The sequence below is a fragment of the Gouania willdenowi genome, chromosome 2, assembly GCF_900634775.1.
Source record: "Gouania willdenowi chromosome 2, fGouWil2.1, whole genome shotgun sequence".
NCBI lineage: Eukaryota > Metazoa > Chordata > Actinopteri > Blenniiformes > Gobiesocidae > Gouania > Gouania willdenowi.
Genome location: NC_041045.1, coordinates 2053051 through 2079228, shown reverse-complemented (window position 1 = coordinate 2079228; position 26178 = coordinate 2053051). Strand labels below are relative to the sequence as shown.

Sequence of the window (26178 nt, the reverse complement as noted above, 5' to 3'; positions counted from 1 at the left end):
AACCATTATGCTACCTTTATTTTGTTTATTCTCACAGAAATAACTTGTCCTTTTCATTGCAGTGCTTGGTTTGACCACAAGGGGCTGCACCATGCCAAGAAATCCATGTCCTGCCGTTTACGCTGGAAGAAAAAGGTGAAGCTTTTTATGGAAGTGTGTTACAAATAATGATGCATATATTATGAAAGGAAAACGGTGAAGAAGTGTACTTTATTAAATAATGAAGGCAAATGAGCTCCCTGTGGAGTTGGAGAAGTAGACATCTTTGGTTTGTTTCTAAAGTCTTGAGTTTTATTTATATTTGTAATAAGTTGTCTGAGTTAAGCATAGTCCTATAGAGATCATATAAAAGACAAATGTGTGTCTACTTCACAGGCTTTTTTTATAGGGTACGGTTACTGTCAAACAATTTGTGTGTTTACATGTAAATATTTGCTCAAAAATGGAAAAAAAAGTACAACTTTGCCAAATATCCAGTGAGATCCACAGGCTTTTCTTTCTGTGGATACAAATATGAATATTCCAATGTAAGATATTGAAGTCTTTAGCATTAACATTGACTGAGTTGTCATTTTGCCACAAGAAATTCAGTTTACAAAAATGCTGCCAAAACACAACGTGAGCTCAAACGACAGCTCACTGTATGCTCACTGCAGAGATATGTGGAACAGGTCTAAACTCCAGTATACTGCACATTTATAGATACACTGTAGCTCATCTGATGGATCATTGCCCCCCAGGTCTTTTGTCAAAAAGCCTTGATATGCAAAGTTGCTGCAACGTAAATAGATAATGGTAAAGGCTACTTTACATATTTGACACGTGGATGTGGATGTCCCATAAATTATTTAGCTGAAGCAAACTGCAATCTCTAAAAACAATATCTCATCTTCAAGGCAACCTTATTGTTTTACTTTCTTATGGTGATAATCAATGAAGTCAAAGTCCATTATGTGTCATATGGTGTTTCTAAACTTGTATATTTAAGTGCTAACCAAGCTAGTCATCATTAAATCGTAGACTTTTGACCTGGTTGGAAATATTGGAAAGTCGTTGCTTTAGTTTCCGCTGGGAGGATTCATATTGACTTGACAACTTTCTAAATTTAGTTGACATGACCTCGAAGTGCATCTCAATTTCATTGACTTTGTTCTCCAAGTCTTTGGCATCAGTCGCAGCAACCAGCGACTCATCTATGAGATTATCTTTCATCAGGATGGCTCTTCCTTTTTCCTCCAGGGCGTATTTAGCATCAGGATATTCAGTGAGAGCCTCCATCAGATCGTCTTTGGACAGAGCGAACAGATCAGAGTAACCAACACTTCTGATGTTGGCAGTTCTTCGGTTTCCCGCTTTGCTTCCTTTGATCCCGAGTATGCTAATTTCTCCAAAATATGCCCCGTCACCCAGGACCACAAACTGTGTGACCCCGTCGTCTGCTACCACAGCAAGCTTCCCTTCCTTTATGATATACATCTCCCTGCCGATGTCCCCCTTCTTACAGATGTAGTCGCCAGGGCTGAAGAATTGAGGCTGAAGTTTCAGCACCAGCTCAATCAGCAAACCCGCTTCACAGTCTTGAAAGATTCGTACTTTTTTCAGGGTCTCCAGATGTACGTTGATGGCTATTTCAGCCTTCAGCTTATCCGGCAGATTTTTCAGCACCAGTTTCTCGTCACAAGATTTCTCCTCTGTCCACAGGTAATCAAACCACTTCACCACCCTAACTTCCAGGTCTTTGGTTACCTTACGAAACTGCATGTACTGCTTGATGGAGTCGATCTTCGCCTGGAATTCTACACGTCCAGCGTTCATGTTTGAAATCATCGCACCAACGTTGCCTACAATGGTGGCAAAGATGAGAACCCCAGTGAGGAAGTCAATAACCACAAAGAAGTATTCAACGTCTCGAACTGGGGGTGGAGTCTCACCAATAGTGGTCAAGGTAAGAGTGGACCAATAAAAGCAGTATATGTACTGTCTAACGAGGCGTTTATATTCAGCATTTGACATATCTGGATATACCCAAGTGTCCGTACCAAATCCAAGTACTTTGGAGATTGCAAAGTAGAGGCAGCCATTCCAGTGGATGATGATTATGATGTAAAGCACAAGATTAGCAATTCGGAAGATGTTTGGAAAGTTGGTTCGTGTCTCTGTTCGGTCAAAGAACTCAAAGAGACGTGACAACCTGAAGAGACGGTTAAACCTCCACTCTGGGTTGTCAATTCCAAGAAAGATGAATACAATATCCGTGGGGAATATAGATATGACGTCTAGCTTGAATTGGCGTGTTTTAATGTACTTTTCTTTCAGGATCTTTGCATCCTTTACAAGCAGTCCTTGCTCCAGAAAACCTGTCAAGAGATTTATTAATAATTATCAATGAACGAAGGTTGTGACAAACATACGTTAAAGCTGCCATCACCAACCTGTTCTGGTTCTCACAAAGGTGTCAATGTAGTACAGGAGATCAGAAGTGTAATCCAAGGTGATCCACTGGATTGTGTTTGCTTCCTGCAGTTCATTAAAACAAGACCTACGAGAAAACATTATAAGAAAACAAATACCATGTAAATGTCTGAAGCAACGAATTTGGGTTGTATTTTTATAGTTCTTGACTTTGCAATGGTTTATTTTTAGATTATTAAAGATGGGATTGGGACAACAAAAGTTCTATTATATGCATGTAAAAATGCTTACACTGGGCTAATTAGAAGCCCTTACTTTAGCCATGCAACCACTTTCACTTCATAATTGTTTTACCAACCCAAAGAAATTGAGGCGGATATAACTAATTTAGAAAAAAGGCAAGTGATGCATCATCAATTCTGACCTGGCCACCAGTAGCATAAGGTTGTAGAATACTGGGATAGAGATGGTGGCGAGCCAGTAGTAGTACAGGTCTGTGGCAGGGTCTATGATCCACACTTCCTTCCTGTGGAATGAAGAGTTTTTGTTGTATCATTTCAACACAGCAAGACACTTAAATGTGTCTTTTGCTGGATTGGTTGCGTTAAGGACGTACAGTAGCAATTTGTTTGGTGATACCAAGATAAAAAATCCACCTCAAGTTCAGCACCAAGTATTTATTAAATGATGACAATTATTTTTCTGGAGAAATTGGTGCTTTGTTTTCCTAAACCTAGGAATATAGTTTGGTTTATGTACTGTACATCACTATTATGTCGTTGTTAGTTTAGTGCACTATCCGAGACCAAGACTTGATCAAGACTAAAATGCACCAAGACCAAGACAAAACCAAGACTTATGGGAGTTGAGACCAAGTCAAGACCAAGACCAAGAGACCGGTCTTGAGTATTATGACACTAATATACATATATATATATAATTTGCACAAGTGATTAGCAGGAAGGATATAATTGGCCTTATTGTGTCTTCCACTAATACAAATCTTAAAGGATGACAATGTTTTAGAATATTAACATATTAGCATAATAGCATGCTAATCTGCCCAAGTACAAGTATTCCTCTTATCCAGAAAAACAAAAGTGATTATACTATGTATTGGTCTAAGGGCTAGAGCGATTTCTTTCCGTGTCTTCTTTTTTCAATGAGTTAAAGATTCATCTTTTTTAGACAAAACTTTATGTATTTGGTAAGGTTGTCTTCTACTGACAGTTTCAGCTGGAAAAAGACATTCTTACTAAATACTGTATATGTACTTTTAGTCTGGAAAAAGAAGTCCTCAACTCATGGTGAAGGGCTTTTTTAGAGTTATATTGACAATAACATTGAAATTATTAAATCAGTTTGATGATGTACCATCAAAACTGCAATTTTTTCTGGATCACAGATTGATCACCATAATGACAGCAACGTACATTCGTCCTGGCCAAGTGTAGCGCAGTGCACTTACGTCTTGTCATCCTTCTTTTCATCTTTCTTATCGTCTTTCTTGTCGTCTTTTTTGTCATCCTTCTTTCCATCTTTCTTTTCATCTTTCTTTTCATCTTTCTTATCGTCTTTTTTTCTGGAAACATTCATTAACAAAGGTGAATTGGGAGAAGACAGAACTTGTTGTCCTGCAGTACCATCATACAGTGTTTGGGGGCACTATAGCACAAGATACTTATTTTTGTGGCGACACAATACAAAGCTGACGACGTCACATAAAATTGGTAAAGGCGGTTAACTTCAACTGGAATATATAGAGACAAGGATCATAGCTTCAATGGTTACTGAAGGATAAACAGAAGCACAACCATCAGCTTATCATAAAAAATAAAGATTTGGACTATTCTTCTTCAAATCTCATAAAACATAATCTAACATTTGTAATCACATTATTCAGAACACTAATAAAGCTCAAGGTTCAGGAAGGCTCTTCTAGCGCCCCCTCTCGACGTCACGCCCCCCAGTTTGGGAACCACTGGCATAGAGGAATCATCTTACCCATCATTGTTGTTGCTGTTGTTAATATTCTGTGCAGCCATTGAGAAACGGTCGTCACTGCAGTTAAAAAGGAATATTATAGTTTGAAACACGGTAATACAATGTGTTTGTAAGATAAGGTGTTAGGGACAGAAAATATAGAATGACAAACTTTCAGAGAGTAAAACAACACAAAAAAACTCAAACTGGCCTTTACTGTAAAATATTTTTAGATGTAGTTTGTCTATTAATGTGGATGTTTGTTAGCAGGATATCTCAAAATGTTGTGAATGGATTGAAATGAAATTTGGTGAGCTGATAGACAGTGTCAAAAGGAAGAATATGCTCGATTTTGGAGAGTATCTGGAAGGTACTGTAGATACAGTACCTCTAAACTTGGTGGAGGCTTGCGCTCACTGAGTGCTCTTGTTCCGTATTTGCTTGAGTTGCGTTTATTTGCTAAACTGCTGTGTCAAACCACTGTTCTACAATTTGCATTGTAATGCCATGTTATCCAGCAAAACGTTGCTGAAACTGATCACGCAACAGTATGAAGATGCTAAAGTTTCCTGCAGACTGGTTTATTACTGTCAGTATTGGGACAAGCACTTAACAGATACGCCATTACCTTTCACCACCACTAGTACTTTAACACACTATTTTAAATTAAGGAACTCAGTTACCATTACTGTATGTATGGTGCGTTACTGTAGTTTCAAAAAGATCTAGATTGGTAAAGTAATTGTGTGCTGTGTAGGTTTATGTCTTACATCCAGTTTGTTTTCACACACAAAGACATGACGTGGGCGTGTTTGTTTACTCTGGATGGCAATTAGCATGATAGCATGTCCATGCTGCACAAGGCTGTTAGGACATCAAATGTGTCTTGCATGCTATATTATTCATTTGTGACATATATATTAGTTCACCTACTTTGTTGGAGCATCTGTTATGAAACGTACCTCGTCCTGCTCCTCATAGAGTCGTCTGTTCCTGGACTAGACTCTGTAGGGCCAACAGCCGTCCTCCCAAAGTGCATCATGTGGGACAATCTTGGGTGGGAATGAAACATGCCTCTTTTATTTATTTACATCGACTAAATCAGGAATATTATATCTGATTAGCATCTGGGCTCATTATGACCAACCTGGACAACGCTCCAGTTCCCTTCAAAGGTGTCTGATCTTGACTTTCCATCGTTCTGTTGGTATTAGATGGAACAGTTAGATCAGCTATTACTAGAACAATGTCTAACGTAAAGCTCTCAAAGCACTGCTAGCATCCAACATCAAAAGAGGATTTAAGCTCCTCCAATTAACAAACAAGAGACTGATAGTTAAAAATATCACCACTGAAGGAGGTGCTAGTTATTTCAATTACATTTTTCCCTCAAAGGTGGTTTAAACTAATGTCCAATAGTCATTAAAGTGTGAGCCATGTCTCCATCACGCTGCTATGTCGTATACGAACATGGGTGGGGCTTCACTGTCGCTTTAATACTGACAAAGATCCTGTATTCATATAAAAACGAACACTCCTACTCACTTACACTCACACTGTGATTGGTCAAAAGTACAAGGTTAGATAAAAACGACATGTCCAAAGGAAAGGGAATGACTTCCTGTTTAACTGGTGATAAGAGCTGCAGCAGAGGAGCTAAAGAGCCACGTGTGGCTCAAGAGCCGCAGGCTGCCTACCCCTGAGGCACAAACACTAAATTTGCCTTTAGATGACTTACACAGGGACGTCCATTAATATCCTGATTAAAGCTCGGCTTTAAAAGTGAGTGAGTGCCAAATTTGACCACTTGTTGGACTCAAATTTTGTAAAATCATCATCCCTTGTAGCCATATTGTCATCACACATTGGTAGTAAAATAATGACACATTTCCAAGAGTTAATAACAAACCACAATACAAGATTTGGTACCATCTTAGCATCAAATATAAGTTGGATTAGTGATGTCTATGGTTTGAATTTTAGCTCTCCAAATGCAACATTGAGCATTTTAAACTTCACATTACAAGAAGTCTAATCTACTTTGTTTTTTCACATTTAGACAAGTACTTGTTTATTGAGCTTTTTCTACAAGAGCTTCCACGTGAGTTTAGTCTCATTAGCTCGGCAAGTTTCTTCTCCAGCAGTGCTTTAACTCAAATCCTTCTCTCGCAGATTAAATCAGCTAAAATTAGGATTTCAACCTGACGAGCGCACTCGGGAGTAGTTTTCTGTGTACGATCCCTCTGGAGCTCTCTGAATCTCTAAATGTTGAGAGAACTTAGTTTACCTGAAGGTGAGGGATGATGATGATGATGATGAGTGCCTTAGACAGTTAGAAGACGAAGCGAGCACTGAATGAATCCCATGGTGCTTCTTCTGAGCCCATCCTCCATCACATTAAAACGGGGGAGAGTCCTCCAAGCAGTAGATCCCAACATGAAAGAGTTAAAGTCAGTCTTCTCACCGCTGAGGATCAGATTTGTCTCCCTCTGTTCGTCTTCTCTGCTCCACCTCCCAGCAGGAGATGGAGGGAGGAGGAGGGGGAGGGAGGAGAGAACGGGTTCCACCATATAGAGAGATACCTTTCAGATTCATTTCAAACACCCAAAGATTTTTCTTTAGCAAGTCGACTGCTTACTTCATAAAAAGACAAATTCCAACATTATTGTGCCAAAGCATGGCCTTCAAGTCGCTCCAGGTTTTTTACTTTAAAATTACTTGAATTTGCTGCAATTTTCTCAAAATTGCAGCAATTTTGTGTGATTATTTGCAATAAATGGCAGCAAAAAGTATTTCAATTATAAGATATTGCGATCAGGTGACGTGCCTGCATATATCAGTGAGTAACCTATCATTGATTTTATGAATTTGAAGGGACTGAGATATGTACAATGATTTCATATTTTAGCTGTAATTTTTACTTCCTTCAAATGTCCCCAGATATAGCCTTAAATAGTCTTAAATTTGACACAAATTTCCTGAAGTTACCAGACCTTCTTAAGTAATACAATATCATTAACTATCGAAAACAAGTAGTGGTATTAAAAGAACGGCAGAGAGCAGCTAAATAGCCGGTAGCGCTAACAAATGCTTATTACCGGTAGCGTATTCACAGCTTGTCATCGCATGCATGCGTAAAACTCATCTACATCTGGTCGGCCTATTTTACGGCAGTTCATGTACTATTTAAAAGGTTGAAACCCTGCTGTTTAAAAAGAATTTGAAATGTATGTTTTGAGTGAATTCCGATTTATTTTGGTTTTTATTTTATTTTCAGTTTGTTGTTTGACTGTCAATATTGTGTTTTGTGTTTTCATCCAGTTTTTTTTTTGTAATTAACAATTAAAAACACCACAAAAAGTCACATATTTACATGTACTATTAAGATAAAAATGTTGTACGGCCGGTTTACATTTAAATATCACGTCCCAGGAGCTCTTTCGTAAAGTCAGTGACGTATTCTACGCGTCTGCGTTGAAAGGAGCCGAAACGATCAGGCCTGTGAAAGGATCGGGCACTGACACAGCTAAACAAAGCGCTAACTAAGACGCCACACACTAAAAGCTAATGCTAACAATGAAATCACCTGCTCATGCTAACCTAGCACAAGGCTGAGCCGCTCCTAAATGGATAAATTGTGTATGCTAGCATAACTGTCAACAGCCATATTAGAAAATACCTAGAACTGCTAAAATAATGCTAATAAAGCAGACAATAGCTAATAATAAAGATAATATTAATGCTTACGATTGGTCTAGCCAATGAGAAATGTGTGTGAGATATTTTTTAAAGGCAAGAGTAAAAAAAAAATCTATTGAAATAAAAACCTCAGATACCCACATAGACTGTAGTCGTTGTGTTAGCATGTAGCAAACAGCGTGTGTAGAAGAAATCAGTAATCCACATAAAAAGGCACTCTACTGAGTTATTAACATGGCGTGTTAGTCCTTTATTAATTATAGATTAAGAGTCATTTCATGTCCCTTTAAGTGGCAACATTACCCACCTTTTATTAGCATTTTCTGGCTAATAAATAGGACTATTATTTATATCCCTTCCAGTCGGAGTAAATCCTCTTAGTGTGTGGACGGCTGAAGTAAAAAATCAAGCTCCACCTGCAGCTCAGAGACGAGCGAAACAACATCCCAATAGCGTACGTAGCTAATCCCAGTTAGCCTTTCTCAGCTAGTGCAACCCAATCTCCAGCACTGGTAAAAGACAAAAATCATAGTTTTTCAATGTATTGAGATGTTGTTCAAAGAAAAGTTTGACGTTTTAATTGTGAGGTTTGACTTTCTCTAGCTACTTTATGGGTTATTGCATACTTTAGCAGTGATGTGCATGTGTGTGTGTGTGTGTGTGTAAAATGAAGAACCTGTGCAACACAGTGGTCAGATTAGCGCCTGCTAATAAGATTAGAGTTAATCGGCTGATGCCTCTTGGGAAGCAGACAAGTGATGGGTTCCAGTCCTCACTGGTGAACACTTACTAACCATCAGTGAGTCTATGGAACAAGAAATTGGTTCCTGCTGATATGCAGCTAACTTCCCATCCAGTTGTCTTTACTAAGATACCAGAATCCAGTTTAGGATAGTTTAAAGCTGACATGGTAACTGGTGGCCTGCGAAAATACACAAAATGACAATAAAACAATTAAAATTGCAGAAAAATGTACTAAACGGCAAAAATACACAAGAGACTTCAACACAAATTACCGAAAAATAAAGAAAATGACAATAAAAATACAAGAAATTACTCTGAAAACACAAAACACAACAAAATTACACAAAAATGACTCCAAAACATACACAAAATTATAGAAAAAAAATGTAAAAATGTAACAAAAATACAATAAATTACTCAAAAAAAAAAAAAAAAACCCAAATATCTCAAATACACAAAATGACTGAGGACATAAAAGTAATTATATTTTATTTATTTATTTATTTTTTAAATGGATTTATATCATGTATGTACAACTGTACGGTGTCCTTGAATGCCGAGAAAAGCGCCTTGAAACAAAATGCATTATTTTTATTATTAGAATGACACATTAAACAACAAAAGAGATATTTAAAATTATTTTTTAAAAAACACACAATTACAGAAATAAATTAACTAAATGAAAACGAAAACACCACAAATTACTCAAAAAACACAAAATACAACCAACACTCAAAGTGACACAGGACACAAAATGCACAAAAATACCCTAAACCTCCCAAAAAGAGAAAAATATATGAACCACAGAAATTTACAAAGATTACAGGAAAATAAACGAAACCATAATAAAACCATTGTTTTTTTTTATAGTGGAACATTATTTCAAAACAAACACGTGTCGCATTGGACCAGGCACTGAACCTCTGTCAGTGTTGGTGTGAATATATGACTATGAATGAATGAATGGATGTGTTATAGTTATGGAAAGCTCTTTGGAACTATTTAATAATAGGGCCATTTAGATCAAGAGCTGTTAATAAAGAGACAGCAAATCTATAGAGCTTATTACAATATTTATGAGACTATGAGAAAACAGCAGTGTGCTATCTGAGCGATCAATAGTTAGCAGTTAGCATAGCGATTTAATGACCGTGACAAAATGTGGACAATTTGAGAACTACTGCCCTAAATGGTCTCATTTTTCCAATTTTTATTTAATTAAAATTATTTTTTTTGTCCTCAGAAAGTCAATTACGATTACGTTCTCAGTTACTAAAATTCAATTACAATTTATCACAATTACTGAGCCTGAAATAAAAGTTAACCTTCCGCTTTTGTTAGCTTTCTGTTAGCATCTCTTATGATAACAGGTCCTAAATCAGCTGTAAAATACACTAAAAACACATATATATCATCTAATTTCTTTCCTATCTATTGGTTCCCTTGTTAGGTTTCCTAATCAATGAAAATATGGGTTTTAATATTTTTGGTGTGTGTGTCTGAGCCTTTTTTAACTACATACTCTATGTGTAGAACTGTACATTGAACTGTAACACGGTTCCCCAGTTTAGCGTTAATTTTAATTGTCAATTTTTATAGAATTTTCATGGCATTTACAATTACAAAGTCAATTATCTGAACTCAATTACAATTTAATTGTGACCATGAAAGCAACAGATTTTTAAAATTACAATTACAATTTTAATTACCCCATAATTGTATTTAATTATGAATTACGCAGTTACAGTTATAATTGAGCGCAACCCTTAATCCAGCACATTAAAACAAGCATGTTGTACAAATCCAACAATATTCAAGAATTGCATTGCATCTAGTATTATTAATTACATTTTTCTTTTGTTTTTTAAACGTATTGACTAACATGCAGTTCGATGCATAGTGTTAAATGAAATCCTGCAGAGATGCGATACGTTGGAGCTGGTCTCCAGGCTGCAACACTCATAGCATGACACCAAAGGTAATCAACAGCCCTGGGAGTATCCATAATTGCTAAGTTGCACGTCTTCGATATCTCCCAGGGTGCTTTGTGAAGTGGATCGTGACTCATATCAATGGGCATCACATATACAGTAAGACTGGGTTACATTGATAAACAACAGTGATGACCTTTGAAAAATAAAGCCTTTGATCCCTTACACGGTACAGGAAAAGCCAGAGTTATCAGCAGACGATAGATGGACGAGAGCTTTGGAATAGCAAGTTCACCGTGACATCATCACTGTTGTTGTCCCAGAGCTGCTGATGTGTTAACAAGCTGCTGACAGCCTTGCACTGATCTAACTACCCAATTAAATTCATTACAGCCTCAGTGTCAGCTCTCTCCATCTCCCATCATGCACATCCAGACCTACTGAGCCAATGTCACTTCCACACAAACGACACCTAAGTGTGGACCCAGTATTTCCAGTAACGAACTCAATAGACGATGTGGCGCCGATTGTTGCACGTGTTAAAATAAACATTTAGCAAGAAACCACGTTTAAATAAACAGATGTGAATTTTTTTCATGTTACTTTTGACCAGATTTACAGCAATACTTAAAACTGTCAATGTTAAATCTAAATTTAAATGTTAAATATTAAATCTAAATGTTAAATACAAATGTTCAATCTAAATCTAAATGTTAAATATAAATGGTAAACCTAAATATGAATGGTAAATGTTAATGTTAAATCTTAATTTTAAATGTTAAATTAAATCTAAATCTAATTGTTAAATCTAAATGGTAAAAACAAATGCTAAATCTAAATGGTAAATGTTAAATCTAAATGTTAAATATAAATGGTAAACCGAAATATAAATGGTAAACCTAAATATAAATGGTAAATGTTAATGTTAAATTTAAATGTTAAATTAAATCTAAATCTAATTGTTAAATATAAATGGTAAAAACAAATGCTAAATATAAATGGTAAATGTTAAATCTAAATTTAAATGTTAAATAATAAATCTGCAGACAAGGTGAAAAAAAAAAAAAAAAAAAAAAAAAAATATTAATAAATCTAAATGATAAATCTAAATATAAATGTTAAATCTAAATATAAATGTTAAATCTTAATGTCATGGGTGAAACTAAATATTTAGCGAATATGCAAATTCACCAGAATGAGCTTTTATGTTGGTACTTCCGGTGAATTTGCACATTAGCTAAATAGATTTAACAGTTAACATTTAACATTAAGATTTAACATTTATATTTAGGTTTAACATTTACCATTTAGATTTAGTATTTGTTTTTACCATTTAGATTTACCAGTTAGATTCAGATTTAATTTAACATTTAGAATTAGGATTTAACATTAAGATTTACCATTTATATTTAACATTTAGATTTAGATTTAATATTTAACATTGACATATTTTTACGAGAAAATGAATATCACAAATTTCACAAATCAGTAAATCAAGTCAGAAGTAACACAAAAAATAATTTACACTTTTTTTAAACGTGGTTTCTTGCTAAACGTTGCTAAAGGTTGCTGTTTACTTCACCATGCTCAACTTTACAATTGGTGCCCCATAATAGACCGGCTTAAGAACAAAATTAAGATAATACGGTCATCAGTGGTGGATGTTTGCAACAATATTTAATGGGAGGGCTTGTACCAGATGACCCTCAGTTATCGTCTATTGTTCCAGATTAAGCATGTTCCAAAACAGATATTATCGGTGAAGTCTGGCAAAAGTCGCCTACTTGCGATTAGCTCTTTTATTTAAGGCTGGCGATGCCACAATAACTATTTTGCCATTTTATTACAAAGCAGAATCTTTATTTACCTTCATTCACTGCCTTGTGCAGTTTGTGTAAAACCAGAACAATGCAGTGCTGCTGCCCCCTGGTGTTCACACACAGGAATAACCTTTAGATACACAATGTAAACAGTGTCCAAAGGTCAGTATTAGAAGCATTGTTTGTTTTTGTCATTTTTTGTGAGTTATGTATATACTGTATATTGTGTTTTTAGTCATTTTTATGTATGATTTTGTTGTCTCATTTGTTTTTGGAGTCTATGTGGTTTTGTGGGAGTCATTTTGCATATTTGGATAGGGATACCATATATATTTTTATTTAGTTTTTTGTGCATTTATTATGTACATTGGCATTCTGTGTATTTTTGTCATTTTGTGTGTTTTTGTTTTGTGGAGTAATTTAGTGGCTGTTTTTTCTCATGTGTATCTTTGTTACATGTCTTTTTGTATGTTTCTATTCATTTTTATATGTTTTTGTCATGTTCTATATTTTGTGGCCATCTTGTTTGTTTTTGGAATAATTTTGTGTATTTTTGTTGTCATTTTCAGAATAATAATCCCAGGGAGAAATTACTTACAGTATTGTCTATTTTATGCAATATATACTGTATATTTTTCTGTCATTAAAATTTGTGTATCAATATAGTCATCTTGTGTATTGCTTATAATTAGTTCAGTTTTAAGTCTTAAGTTACCGGTACATTGTAGACAGTCTTAAATAATGAGTATTTACTTTTTAAACTAGACTTAGTCCTGAAATTTTCTGTCCACTGAATTTTAGAGACCAATATTTATTACAACAAAAACATTAAATATCCGTGCACATTAGCTGTTTAGCTCGAGTTTTCTTTGACGGCACATTTAAAAAATATCCTGATGATTAGCCAATCGCTAAAACTGCCATTACCGCTATTTTAACTGTAGTTATGGCTATAATCATGTTTAGGGTAAGATATCCAGAAATAAGTTTGCTATCACAACTTATTTAATCTAACTCTGATGTATTTTTTGTTTTAAGTTACAGCAAACCAGCCCAAAAGCATGATGGAACCCCCACCATGTTCATAGCACTTTATGCTATTGTGAGGTTTTTTTTGTGTCTTCCCCGAACCCATTCATACAAAATTAATAAAGACAAACGTGATTCGGTTCCAACAACATTTTATTTGTTTTAATCTCTGATAAATTGACACAGGTGGATGTACAGATGAAAGTTGACTACTGTTGGAATGGAATTAAACATCAACATTATTGTTCACCTAAAGTCACAGAGCTCAGGTAGAACTCGTTTTTTTTTTTCTTTTAATGCGTGAACAAGAGTTCACTCTACACTGAACTGTGTTCATGGCAGAAACGAGTCAAGTCGCCCACCGGACGCTTGCCAGGCAAAACTTATCACTTAACATGAGGACTTCTTAAAATGGAGTACTGCATTGCTTCTGATAAAGACTCTCTTCGAAACCTCACTTTGGTATTGCATTTATACGTTACAATATTTTGCAAAGAAACAAAATGTACAACTGCATAAATATAAAAACCTCTCACCATCCTAAATGGTTCAAACATTCAGAGAGATAAACCACAAAGGTGTGATTAAAACCAGCCAAAAAAAAAAAAGAAAGAAAGAAAGGAATTTAGGTTGCGGTAGCACTGTGGCCTCTTAAAGCAAAGTGTCTAACAAACTGGACACATAAGTCAACATTCAAGGCAAAAATCAAAAAGGCAAGAAACCAGAGTCAAAACCTCACCACACGATGATTTAACAAAAGAACAGTAAGAAAAGTAGTCTCCCGTGATCAGACGTAAAAGACTTGAAAAGAGGAAGGACGTTCCCTGGAGTGCAGCCTTTTCCCTACACGGATCAGACACCGAAGCTGTGCCTGACTATTCTTACAATTAACAAAATGGGTATCATGTCACAAAACTGCTGAAGCGTTTCGTAAAGGATTGGATTTTGCCACTACTGCACACTCCAAAAGATATCTACGGAAACCACAGAAGGCAGCGATATGCAAGGGCAGGGGAACGGTCACGGAACGCTACGTTGGAGATGGAATCACATCTTGCGGTTGTTTATGGTCCATGGCTTGTCGAAAAGTCGTTAACAGCAGAATAAATATTTTCATTGGGCCTATGGCTAGTCCTCTAAATTACACTACGTGTAGAAGCTAATGATGAGCGCGTACAGATTACACATCGGTCCCCTAACAAACTTGCTTCTTCCATTTACTCATTCAAGACTAGTGATTGATTTAACCGCTACAGTCTACCCACCTAGGGACTTCTTTTCTCCTACTTCAGATTGGTAGTCAGGGGCCTATGGAGGTGGAATGGGGCGGGAGGATTGGGCGGTGGTCGTCAGACATTGTTAACCCCCTGACGGTCATAAATCATTAACCTGGATCTTGATATCAAACCGTCCTTGGTAGCGGTCCTTTTCGTTGTACTTGATGTTGTCCCCGTACACTTTGCACTCGATGCGGAGTTCTTGGTTCCGAGTCAGGTTGGTGAAATGCAGCGCCACCAGGGGCTGCAGGTACTGGGGGTGCAGCAACTTGCCATAGTACGGGTAATACTGCAGGGGGAAACCCTCCCCAATGCCGTAATAATTGATCTCTCCGATTTTACCAGCATCTTCCGCTTTCTAAGAGAGTGGAAACACATAAAAGGAACTTTTTTTTTTACTCACTCATTTTAAACTCACAAATGTGTCATCAGAGAGGTGACATACCTTGTTGGTGCAGTAGAGAGGGATCAAATTGGGCTGTACTTTGGGATGGGCTTCTTCTGGAATAGTCGCGTTAGAGGTCGGAGGCTGTGCAGAGAGAGTCAAACATTCACATAAGGATTGACCTCCCCAAGGACATTTAAGTTGTTAGTGATCGACATACCCTTGGACGGAAGTTGACAATCCTGTTGAGCTTCACGACTATACAGGGTTGGCCCTTGTCGAAACCAAAATGTTGGTCAGCGCCTGAGCAGGGTCCAAGCAGTGACCTTGGGAAACGACACGCCTTTCGGACACCCAGGTCGCTCTCCAAGTCCCCGCGGTTCTTGTAATCAGCGGGCTCCACTGAAGGAAGCAGAGATGGAAGCTCCTGAAGAATGTTGACAGTGTAAACTTCTCAAACCATGTTGGAGTGAAACTTACGTCCGCAATCCTCAAACTTCATCTTGTCCTGTTGCTTCTCGTCGTCATACTGGGCGAGGAAATCTTTTAAGGCTGTGGTGTAAGGCAGATAGGTAGTAATGTCTGTGAGGCTAAAGGCCACTTCGGTTTTGTCAGCTTTTGGGGTGTGCGAAAGGCCTGGAACAAAAACAAGTCATAAGTATCTTCCTCACAGTTTTATATAAATGCATGTTATGCTGACAATGAGAATGTTAGCTTGCTCAAGAACTGTGTGGGGAATTAATCAGTTTTGTCAATTTGTTCTAAATGTAAAGGTCCTTTGTGTCATTTCTGTGTGATCATGATGTGGGTAAAGTTTCCTCCCACTTTTAGTTTTGCTGGAGAAACATGCTGATTAAGCAGAATCCAGCGTACATCTGCAGGTGAGTCAGAAGAACCTGAACTCATTCAGCGTGTTTTAAAAACACCAGCTAATGCATTGACCTCCCAACGGTCCAGAGTTGAACTAAATCCCCCGTCCAGGGATTGGGAACACCGCCAGAGATCAGGTGGTCAGTTGTTGGGTCGTTAGCAGTAAATTTCCAAGTGACGCAACCGTGTTTGGATGACCTCAAATAAACACAAACTTCCAGGCTAAAGCAGTGCAGTAGCTGCATAATGTATCTGTCCTGGTAAATCCCAGCTGGCCTTATTTGCCTTAGAAACCTACTGGAGCTGTGGACACATGGGAGGCTGCAGTGTAAAGACCTTATTACATTATTCAGCCTTGTTCCCCAAGGACGAGGACTAGTAACGCCCTCACTGATCCAACGCCCTGCTACTTGTAAAGCTCTCAAAACAGACTTAGAGGACCGTTAAGGAAATGTTCATAAGACGATATTGGCTCTATAAGTAAATCATACAAACTCAGCTGTGAGTGGCCCTCTCCACCTTGCAAGTGAACATTTTGGACATTGATAAATGAGTAAAGTCTCATGTGCTTCCAAAGAATCTGCATCAAGCATGCACAACAATGTATATACTACTGAAAATAACAGTTATTTTTCTTTGAAAGTCTCTATGTACATTTTATTATTTTAATTTGCTACTGGTATTTGCATTTTTTATCCTTTGGTCTTTTTTGGTCAATGTTTTTTGTTGCACTAATCCCACCAAAACAAATTCCTCGTATTGCGTCAACAACACCTGGCGATAAAACTGATTCTGAATTCCGCAAAGATGTTGTTTGGATCTTTTTACAGATTCCACGTCACTTCATCCAGACCAACCTGGGAAAACTGGATTTTGTTTTTAAACAGTTAAATGGTGCAACCTTGAATAAGAAAAATCCTAAACTGGCTCTCGTGTTGCTTATAGGAACATAACACTACATCACAATCTTTTAATACTGGTTCATCACAAGTTGATTTTATGATTTACCAGCCATTTCTAGTCACCTGATTGCTTAAAACTGCTAAATTATAGATATTTAAAACTTAAAATTGACTCACGTTTTAGGCTTTTAATCTTTTGTGTTGACAAACATGGAATTAACTTTGTGAAAGGGAAATAGCTTTTACTTTCACCTAAACGTTATGGATTTGAGTGTATGATTGTGACTTCTGACTCATCAAAAATGCATTAATTTACAATATTTACCTTAAATAGTCCCCATCATGCATTTTTGCCATGATTTTGGAATGTGTAGTTTGTCGGTGATTACATCAAATAAGAAAATCCTCCATTTCAAAAAACTCCCCCGTACAACTAGTGTATCTTCTGATTGGTCTGGGCTTCTTCTTACCAGGGGGCGCTACTCTGTCCTGCCAGGTGGGCTTGAAGTCACTCAAAGTGAGCAGCATGGCTTGGATGGTGCCGATGAAGATGCCGGCCAGGCAACCGTAGAAAATGACATAAAACACCAGGATTTTTACTGTAGAAAAAGAAGGAAAACACAAAAATAAGAAACCAATGGTAAAAACATGACAGCACAGTATCCAATCTAGATTAAACAGACTAATGAGTAGATTTGGAAGTCACATGATCATGGAGATATGCAGCATATGAATGTGTGGTAAAGGTGTGGCGTGAGAGACACACACAACGTGTTGGTTCAAGGACATCTTAGAAAGATCTCCTCAATGCATCAAATCCATTCACGGGGCTTCAAAGTTTGGTTCGCATGACGGGGTCGTTTTCAGGTCATCCCAACATTCTTATCTGATGCCTTTGTGCCGTCGTCTTAGCCTTTTGTTTACACAGTGGGGGTGAGCAACAACAGCTAACCTTGGATGGCTTTTTTTCAGCAGCACTCGGATAATTTATGCCTGTTATTGTTATTTTTACAAACAGTTTTAATAGTTAACGTTGGCCAAATTACATCTTTGGTTTACCCTCTTGTGCCACTGGTATCCATTCCTTGTGGGTATATTTTTATGCCAAGTGTGTTAATACGATGAACTACTTATACTTAACAGGCCATGGTTGTCAGAAGTTGTTCAGTACTGATGTTTAAAGATGCAAGTTGCATTTTTTTGGTGAAAATGTGTTGCACTATGGAAATGTGCGATGTTTTATTTACTCATTTAGTGTTTTTAGGATCTTGCATTAGTCACTGTAAACAGAGTCTGTAATAGCATCTATTTCCTGTTACAGCTGAAAAACAAGCATGTTGAGGTTATCTGTGTTTGAATCGGTCGTAGGCGTGACGAGCTCTTCTGTCTAGTTAATCAGCAGTGATACAACACGAAACCTCTATGATAGGCTACTAAACAAAGGCGGCAAATGTTTCTAGAAAAATAATCAGCCAACAACCTAGCACAAATTGGAGTGTAACTCACCAAGCATATAAATATATGTTTTGCTTCTAAAGGATTCACTCAATGCAGTTTAAAAGATATCAAAAACATTTCCCTGGTAAATGATTTGCGTAGATTGAGAATTTGGATGATTGTATCAAAGTTGGCTGCAAAAATGTCAATTGATTTCTTAAAAACAAAAATATATCCAGTGCTTTTTTTTTTTTTTAAATTTTTTTATCTTTTTTTAAATCCTATTTATTATATACTCGCCTAAGCCTCCTCTCCGGACAGTAAGCTTGCCTTACTTTTTAAAAATAAATCGGTAGTCAGCATTATTTTCAACTGAGTCAGCATTTTATTCAAAATTAATTCAAAACTAAAATTTAACTTGTTTGCCTGACCAACGTGCTTCAATTGATTAACACATTACATTTCGTATTTGAAACTAACTTCTAGTTTGATTGGCAGGCAGTCGGGACATTTTTGCGAGTGTAACAATGAGAAATAGTTGTAAATCTTTAAAAAAAAAAAAAAAAAAGACAAATACTGATTGGGAATAAAAGCTGCCTTGTTATATTGTTACATTTGTGACCAATGTGACAGTGACACGCATGTAGCTTCCCCCAAAGGTCCATTATTTCATTACTCAATCATCATCAATCTTTAGCGTGACAAGTGTGCTGCAGACCAGAGCACCACGTTACTGTATGTGTGGTGGGTGTAACCTTGAAGGTATGTGTGTTCATTGCTTCCATCCTTCACTGGGCTGCTTCAGCTGCATGAAGCAATGTCAGTGAGCACCACTGAGAACTAATACAGCACATATTTAATATACTATGTAGTAGGGCTGCACAATTAGGGCCAAAATGATAATCAGGATTATTTGTATTAATATTGTAATCACGTTATAATCACAATTATTTATCATATTAGGGGGGGGAAATTGTTTTTTTACAGTGCAAAATTTAAGCTTTAAAATGGAATTAAGATTTTTTTTTTTTTTTTTTACCTGAATAAATACAGTGTTGCAGACGATTTGGTTAATTTAATTGTGGCACACAAAAATCCTAATCATGATTAACATTCGATTAATTGTGCAGCACTTTGCTCAGAGCGCTGCATCAGCACTTTGAAGTGACCTCTGGCATGTCACGCACGCATCACGCACACGCCGCCTTCCTCCTGTCCAGGTAAGCAGTGACATTGAGAGGAAGGACATGCGCAGTAGTGCTGCTGCTGCTGCCAGTGAAGGAAACTCGAGAAGAAGAAGAAGAAAGGTCGACCGAGTTAATCAGTTGTATTGTTCGTTAGATTACACCGACACCCGATCACAGGCAACCCGACACGGATCAATAGTCATCCCCGGCTTTACAAGCAGGCCCCTATCGGTCTATCTTCATATCACCTTGGCTCACCTTGGACTATGATGCAGTCTTAACCCTTAAGCGCCATTAACCGTCCACTGAAGAGCCGGTTACCCTAACAACGGACAGGCAGACCGGGCTCCAATCATTAACCAGCCCCGCTGCCTTCACTGCCGCCCGGCCACTGGAAGGAGGCAAAGGCCAAACTCCAGCTCCAGCCTAAAAACATCTTCCTACATCTCCCCCTCCTTAACTATGTGTTTAACAAACACACCTGATGTTATTACATTGAATTTTGTTCTTATAAGCAGATTATAAGTGGGGGTTTTTCAGTGAAATGACGCAGTGGAACCGTTAGTCCCTGAATGCAGCAAAGTCAAATCAAACAGGTGCCACTACAGCACGAGGCGACCACTCACACCAGCTGCTCCCAGTCCGTCCCATCAGCTCCCCCTTCTCCGAGTCCCACAGGAACTTCTTCCATCCGCTCTCTTCATCTTTAGACGGCATGTTGGATTAAAAAAAAAAGCAGCTGCTCCGTTCCCTTCCGTGCTGTTAACGCGCTCCTTCCCGGTCCGTTGCTGCGCCCGGTTCTCACTGCAGCCGCTCACCTCGATATAAACCGCTGCTGCCGCGCGCTCCGCCCCCACACACTGACAGGTTAGCGAGGGGAGGGGCGGAGCGGAGCCAGCCAATGAGAGAGCGGGGGCTGGTTGCGTGGCTCTGACGTAGTAAAGATTTATTTCAAAGCGATGGTTAATTTAAACATCTATGCAATATTATTTTTTATTTTATTTAGATGTCTACAACGCCTTTCTGCCAAGGTGAAATTATATCACTTTTACAATTCATGTCTCTGCAGAATGTCGGAAATATGCATATGTTATTTAAAGGAACATAGGGCAGGATTTGAGAAAAAAATAAACATACATTTGAAGTTTTTTTTTTATTTATTTATTTTTTTAATGCCAATGGTTGATGAAGCACCCTAAACTAAAGAGATTGAGTCAACACATATTTCTACCTATTGCCTTGAAAAGATTGTGTGATACATGTCCGACCCGAAAGTGAAAACCTCAGCCCCCCCACACACACACACCAAATATATTACAAATGTACGTTTGTTTTGATTTCATCTACAAACAACTGTTAATGTCAACATCAGATCAGCGCACGGGTTACAAGCGAAAGTGAAACACAAACAAGAGACACGCAAGAGACCCATCAGATTGTGTAATTGAATTCTGCCCCATGGAGCATTACCTAGTATACCCCCCCCCTTCCCCCAGTTGTGAACAATTTTCAGTACAGTTTTCCCAAATGAATTTGAAAAAATATAGTTTTTAATGTAATGTATATAATATACAAATATCTTAAGTGCCTTAAAACACAGCGACTGTACAAATATATATATATATATATATATATGAATTCATTTCTTGTTCTTTTAAAAATACAAGTTATTTGTTGAAGCTGTTCTTCTGTTGCGTAATTCTTGACAATGTTAATGGGGAAGCGACACCGCACCCAGCAGGTCATGTTATGGTACTGCAGCAAAAAGGAAGCAGAAAGTGGCCGCCGGCCTGATTTCATCATGAATTTACAACATTAAACGACGCGTCAATGCAAATATCGCAAATGTTATTTCATCTTATTAGAACTTGAGGTTGAGTTCAATAAACCTAAATAGGAAAAGGGATATAATTTAGCTAATTAACCTTTTTTCTGCAGTATACAGTATCATATGCGAACTTTGCGGGCAGAGGGACCATTGCACCCCCCAGTGGGCAAAGGTTTTCATTACAGTTTTCCCAAATTAATTGAAAAAATACAGTTTTTAATATAATGTACATGATATACAAATATTTTAAATGCCATAAAAAAGTGACTGTACAATATATATATATATATATATATATATATATATATGAATTCATTTGTTGTTTTTTATATATTGCTTAGGGCTGGCACTGGCCATTAATGTTATTCCATCACATTTTTCATTCCCGACTTTCTATTTTAGCTAAATCTTCATGAAGACGTTGTGTTTTTCCAATTGTCAAATTCATAAAGATCAAGATGAAAAAAAAATAGTGTCGTAAAATGATCTCACACTGCATATCATGTGATAAACAGAACAGACATATTTACGTTGAGTGAAGGGGAAAACATTGATGTGTTTAACTTAGCTCATGGGTGACAGAACGATTGGTCAACGGCTCTCCCACAGGAAATATCCACACCTGGGGCCCCACTGTCCACACTGGGACCCTTCAGTCTTTTCACATGAATGTGAGTAGTAGTATTTTCAAACATGAGGTAGAGAAAGTCAGAGGTGATGGTTCAGGAGAGCAAAGTGAGAGAAGCAGCCGATACTTCTCCATGACTCAATGGTTGAAACTAAATAGCTGGAGCTGGCATTTGGCCTTGAAACGGTTAGTATTTCACTTTAATATGTAATGACGTCAAGTAATGGAGATGGGAGCGCAAAAGCGGAAGTTAGAATTTAAATAAATATAATTACTGGAACATACGTAGAAATAAATAATGAATAAATGAAAAATGATTTGCAGCCCAGTGCCGACTATATCCATGGACCAGTAGCACTCTAATGGGTTAGTTATTATCGTTAGCCATAGCAATAGCTGAAGTATCTTCTGTATCATCATTAGTATGGCGCTGTAGCTTTCACTACCAATGTTTTAAAATATGAATGGTAGCTCTATTGTTATTAAAATATTTCTTTTTTTTACCTTTTAAAAAACAAGGTAACAAATTGTAGCCTAGCATCCATCTTCCTCTAAGAGGATGGATGCTAGGCTAATCATATGGCTAGTCTAGCCGTAAATGTCTTACTTAATTATATTTAGCTTTCAAGCTTGAGAAAGTATTTGTCTTGCTTGAGAATAGTGTAAAAACCTCACAGCTTCAACGGTTCTTTTGCTAAGCCTTAATGGATTAGCATAAATCGAAACAATGACTTGCCGAGCGCGACTCAAGCAGCTGTAGTTGCTTAAATCACCTGTGATGAGTCGCTTGAACATAGTCACGCTTTTTTTTTTTTAAGCTTCATTGCTTCATCTACCCCAGTGACGTGATGACCGCGGGAGTGACATGGGGAGAAACTCGTTTCCTGATGAGATGTCGCGATACAGTGTCAGTCAAAGTCGACTTCCAGTGACTCAGATCGCGTGATTCAGCCACTGTAATCGCGCAAGTCGCGTTGCTTGGGGGAAGGTTGTGTCACGTCGCGTCATTTACATGAATTTTGAATGTCGCCAGAGTTGCTGAAGTCACATTCACCTTTAAGAGGATGGATGCTAGGCTAATCATATGGCTAGTCTAGCCGTAAATGTCTGACTTAATCATATTTAGCTTTCAAGCTTAAGAAAATATTTGTCTTGCTTGAGAATAGTGTAAACACCTAACAGCTTAAACAGGTCTTAATGGGCTAGCATGAATTGAAACAAGGACTTGCTAGCTCATGTGGCTAAGACTTGCAATAGCTATTGTAACCTAAGACCTAAGATGTTTTAAGTGTTGGTTTACAATGTAATCACTGTTGTGAAATAACTATTTTAAATTAATTATACAAGTCTGACCAAAAAAAATACCATTTGGCTTTTAATTTAAAAAAAAAAAACATAGAGTAGCTTGGTCAATTGTGGAAAAAAAGAGTTAATAAGATAGTATTGCAGGCTTATTACATGGTTTTGCTTGAACAGGCGAAGATATTTGTGCACGTGTTCTTTGAAATTAAGAACTATTCAATATTTAAGATGAAAAAATAATAATAAATGGTTGTCTTATGCTCACGACTGCATGAATCTGATGTTGTGTGCGACCATTACTTAAGCTTCCTGTTGGGACTTAGCAATTGATTACAGTGGTGCTCTAATTCTAATTAATTAAGGCGAAACTTTTATTGCATTGTAAGTTGTCCCTGTGGAGCTGTACGCATCTGGTTAAGTGACGCGTGCTGGACGTTACAACGTATTAAAGCATCCCTGATTACAGAGTGCAGCACGCAACCTACAATTCTGAATGACGCTGGCTCCGCTAAAACAATCATTACCGAGCAAACAATACCATCGTTTCTTCCCACACGCTGACTTTAGTTCAGAAGAAACCCTGAGAGATTCACACAATATGTGAGTCTTAGTGGGTGTCCTGTGCTGTGCTGTGAAGCCCCTTAACCCCACAGGGATTACACACAGTTCAAACTTGTATTAATTGTCTGGTGCTATGGCTAGCACCAGAAGCATTTCTACCACCGCTGTGTTTGTGTTCTGCAACAAGCTCCCAGGCCTACAGCTTGACAAATGTACCCCATAAGAAAGATCTATAAAAAGACTCCTGGAACCAGTTCACGTAATTCATTACACACCAGCTTGCTGCACATTTACAGACTCGCATGGGAGCATGTAAATCCTTTACCGCCACATCCGTGCCTGGTTCTGCATTGCACTGGACACTTTCTCCTTATAACTGCTTTGGGTCTCGTGGTAGACCCAAAAGATGGTCACGGACAGGTTTTAGAAAAAAAAACCTTAACAACTTTACTTCCCATACGGCCTTACATGGCTGCTCCCCATGGACTGTATTTGAAGCCTTAAAATCATGCAAAAAAGAGTGTGGTTCTTTTGTGTTTTCTTTTTGGAGTCATTTTGTAAATTTTTGTTCTCATTTTGGATAATTTTCCGTCATGTGTTTTTGTAGTTGTCTCAGTAGCGAGAGTAGAGTATCTTTATTGATCACGCAATGGGGAAACTTACTGTCATGACAGCTCACATCCGATAAAGTGCAATAAAAAGACAACAAAAAACCCAAAAGACACTTGAAAAATTGTGCAATGAAGATAAAAGAAACAATACAATAATAGTGGCAATATATGAATAGAAAAATAATATAAAAGTATAAAGGATACAGATATATACATATTAATGGGCGAGGGCAAGGAGCGATATTTACATATATATTTACAGACGGTACAAGGAGAGCGGCCTCAGAATGTTTTATTGTACAGTTGTACAGCGGTGGGAATGAATGACCTGCGGTAGCACTCAGTCTTGTATGTTTTGTACCATTTTTGTGCATTTTCGTTGCGGGATTGTGTCACTTTTGTGTAGTAGTTGTTGTCGTTTTGTATATTTTTCTATCATTTTGTGTGTTTTTGTTGCGAATGTGTGTTTTTCCAGTAATTTGAAACATTTTTGATGGCATTTTGTATCACTTGCTGTTCTTTACGTATTTGGGGGCGGCACCATATTAAACTGAGGGCTGTATGAGGCCCCCGGACCGCCAGTTGCCCATGTCTACTCTAGGGAATAAAGTTCTTGGCCTCCTGGTAATCTTTAATTCTGATGAGCTGAAGATGACCTTGTGCTAAAGGGATGTTTATGTTTTATCACATCCACTGTTGATCTACAAGCTTGAGAATGATGATGTCGGACAAAGGCCACGCCCTGCTGCCTTTAGTCGGCTTGTGCACACAATAAACAGTAGTGAGGAAAGGTTGGACTCAAGGTGAAAGGAAACACAACCTCGTTGTTTCTCAAGACTTAAGGAGAAGTAATGTGCAGCCAGCCTTGTAAAAAGTCACCCATGGCTCAGGAAAGTGACCCATTGTTTGCTACAATCAGCATTTTTACAGCGTGAAGCTTCAAGACAGCTCAGCAAAGTCACCTTGAGTATCTGCACATTCAAAAATCTGCTGAGTCACAATTCAGCTGCTTTGGTCTGCATTTGTTTAGAAAAAACTAGCATGAAAGCTTTTCTCTATTAAACAGACATGTAACAAACTATTATAACGCACTATATTAAACAAATAATCTAATCCAATTCAAAATAAAGACAAGTAGAACAAAAAGTCTGGAAAAGTCTGTTAGCCCTGTGCCCTCTTGTCCATTTTTTGGGACATTATTACGTATTTACACGCATTTTTTGCTTGTAAATGGATGGGGAAAAAAAAACAGAAATCTTGCGCTAAATCTCACAACAAAATCTTGCGAATAGATGGACCACACCTCCTAAAATCAAAATAGCTACAGAATATGACATAAATTAAAATCCTAACCTGCATCTTTTGACCAAATCTCACAGTTTTACAGAATATTTTTGCTATAAAATGGGTAGCTTGATGGCTAACTAGTCGAGCAAATGCTGAGGGACATGTCAAATCTTGTGCTAAAAATCTTGCGTGATTTCCCAGGAATAGAAACAGGAAATTAAAAACAATAGTTAACTCGAAAACCAGTTCTAAGTATCTTTGACATTATTTCGGGAAATTTTTAAA

General features: G+C 37.6%; 2 protein-coding genes across 2 annotated transcripts; both read right to left on the bottom strand.

Annotated features, from left to right (window-relative positions):
* Positions 1 to 999: 999 nt before the first annotated feature.
* On the bottom strand, positions 1000 to 5437 carry LOC114479007 (cyclic nucleotide-gated channel cone photoreceptor subunit alpha-like). The gene is made up of 6 exons (XM_028472402.1): positions 5358 to 5437; positions 4417 to 4473; positions 3881 to 3994; positions 2837 to 2938; positions 2433 to 2539; positions 1000 to 2357 (listed from the first exon to the last, which is right to left on the bottom strand). The coding sequence occupies exons 1-6, from the start codon at positions 5435 to 5437 to the stop codon at positions 1000 to 1002; spliced, it is 1818 nt and encodes a 605-aa protein (XP_028328203.1).
* An 8316-nt stretch (positions 5438 to 13753) lies between these two features.
* Positions 13754 to 20498, bottom strand: atp1b1b (ATPase Na+/K+ transporting subunit beta 1b). Its single transcript, XM_028465551.1, has 6 exons — positions 20303 to 20498; positions 17523 to 17651; positions 15761 to 15916; positions 15501 to 15682; positions 15341 to 15424; positions 13754 to 15253 (listed from the first exon to the last, which is right to left on the bottom strand). The coding sequence occupies exons 1-6, from the start codon at positions 20391 to 20393 to the stop codon at positions 14993 to 14995; spliced, it is 903 nt and encodes a 300-aa protein (XP_028321352.1). The 5' UTR covers positions 20394 to 20498; the 3' UTR covers positions 13754 to 14992.
* Positions 20499 to 26178: the final 5680 nt, after the last annotated feature.

Excerpts from the sequence above, each read along its gene's own strand:
- LOC114479007 (XM_028472402.1), bottom strand. The coding sequence starts at position 5,437 with ATGATGCACTTTGGGAGGACGGCTGTTGGCCCTACAGAGTCTAGTCCA. Across the intron at positions 2,939-3,880 it reads GAAAAGAAGGATGACAAGAC|GAAGGAAGTGTGGATCATAG; the intron begins GTAAGTGCACTG and ends TTCATTCCACAG. Across the intron at positions 2,540-2,836 it reads CTTATGCTACTGGTGGCCAG|GTCTTGTTTTAATGAACTGC; the intron begins GTCAGAATTGAT and ends GTTTTCTCGTAG.
- atp1b1b (XM_028465551.1), bottom strand. The coding sequence starts at position 20,393 with ATGCCGTCTAAAGATGAAGAGAGCGGATGGAAGAAGTTCCTGTGGGAC. Across the intron at positions 15,683-15,760 it reads GAAGTTTGAGGATTGCGGAC|TGGAGCCCGCTGATTACAAG; the intron begins GTAAGTTTCACT and ends TGCTTCCTTCAG. Across the intron at positions 15,254-15,340 it reads CTCTCTACTGCACCAACAAG|AAAGCGGAAGATGCTGGTAA; the intron begins GTATGTCACCTC and ends CCACTCTCTTAG.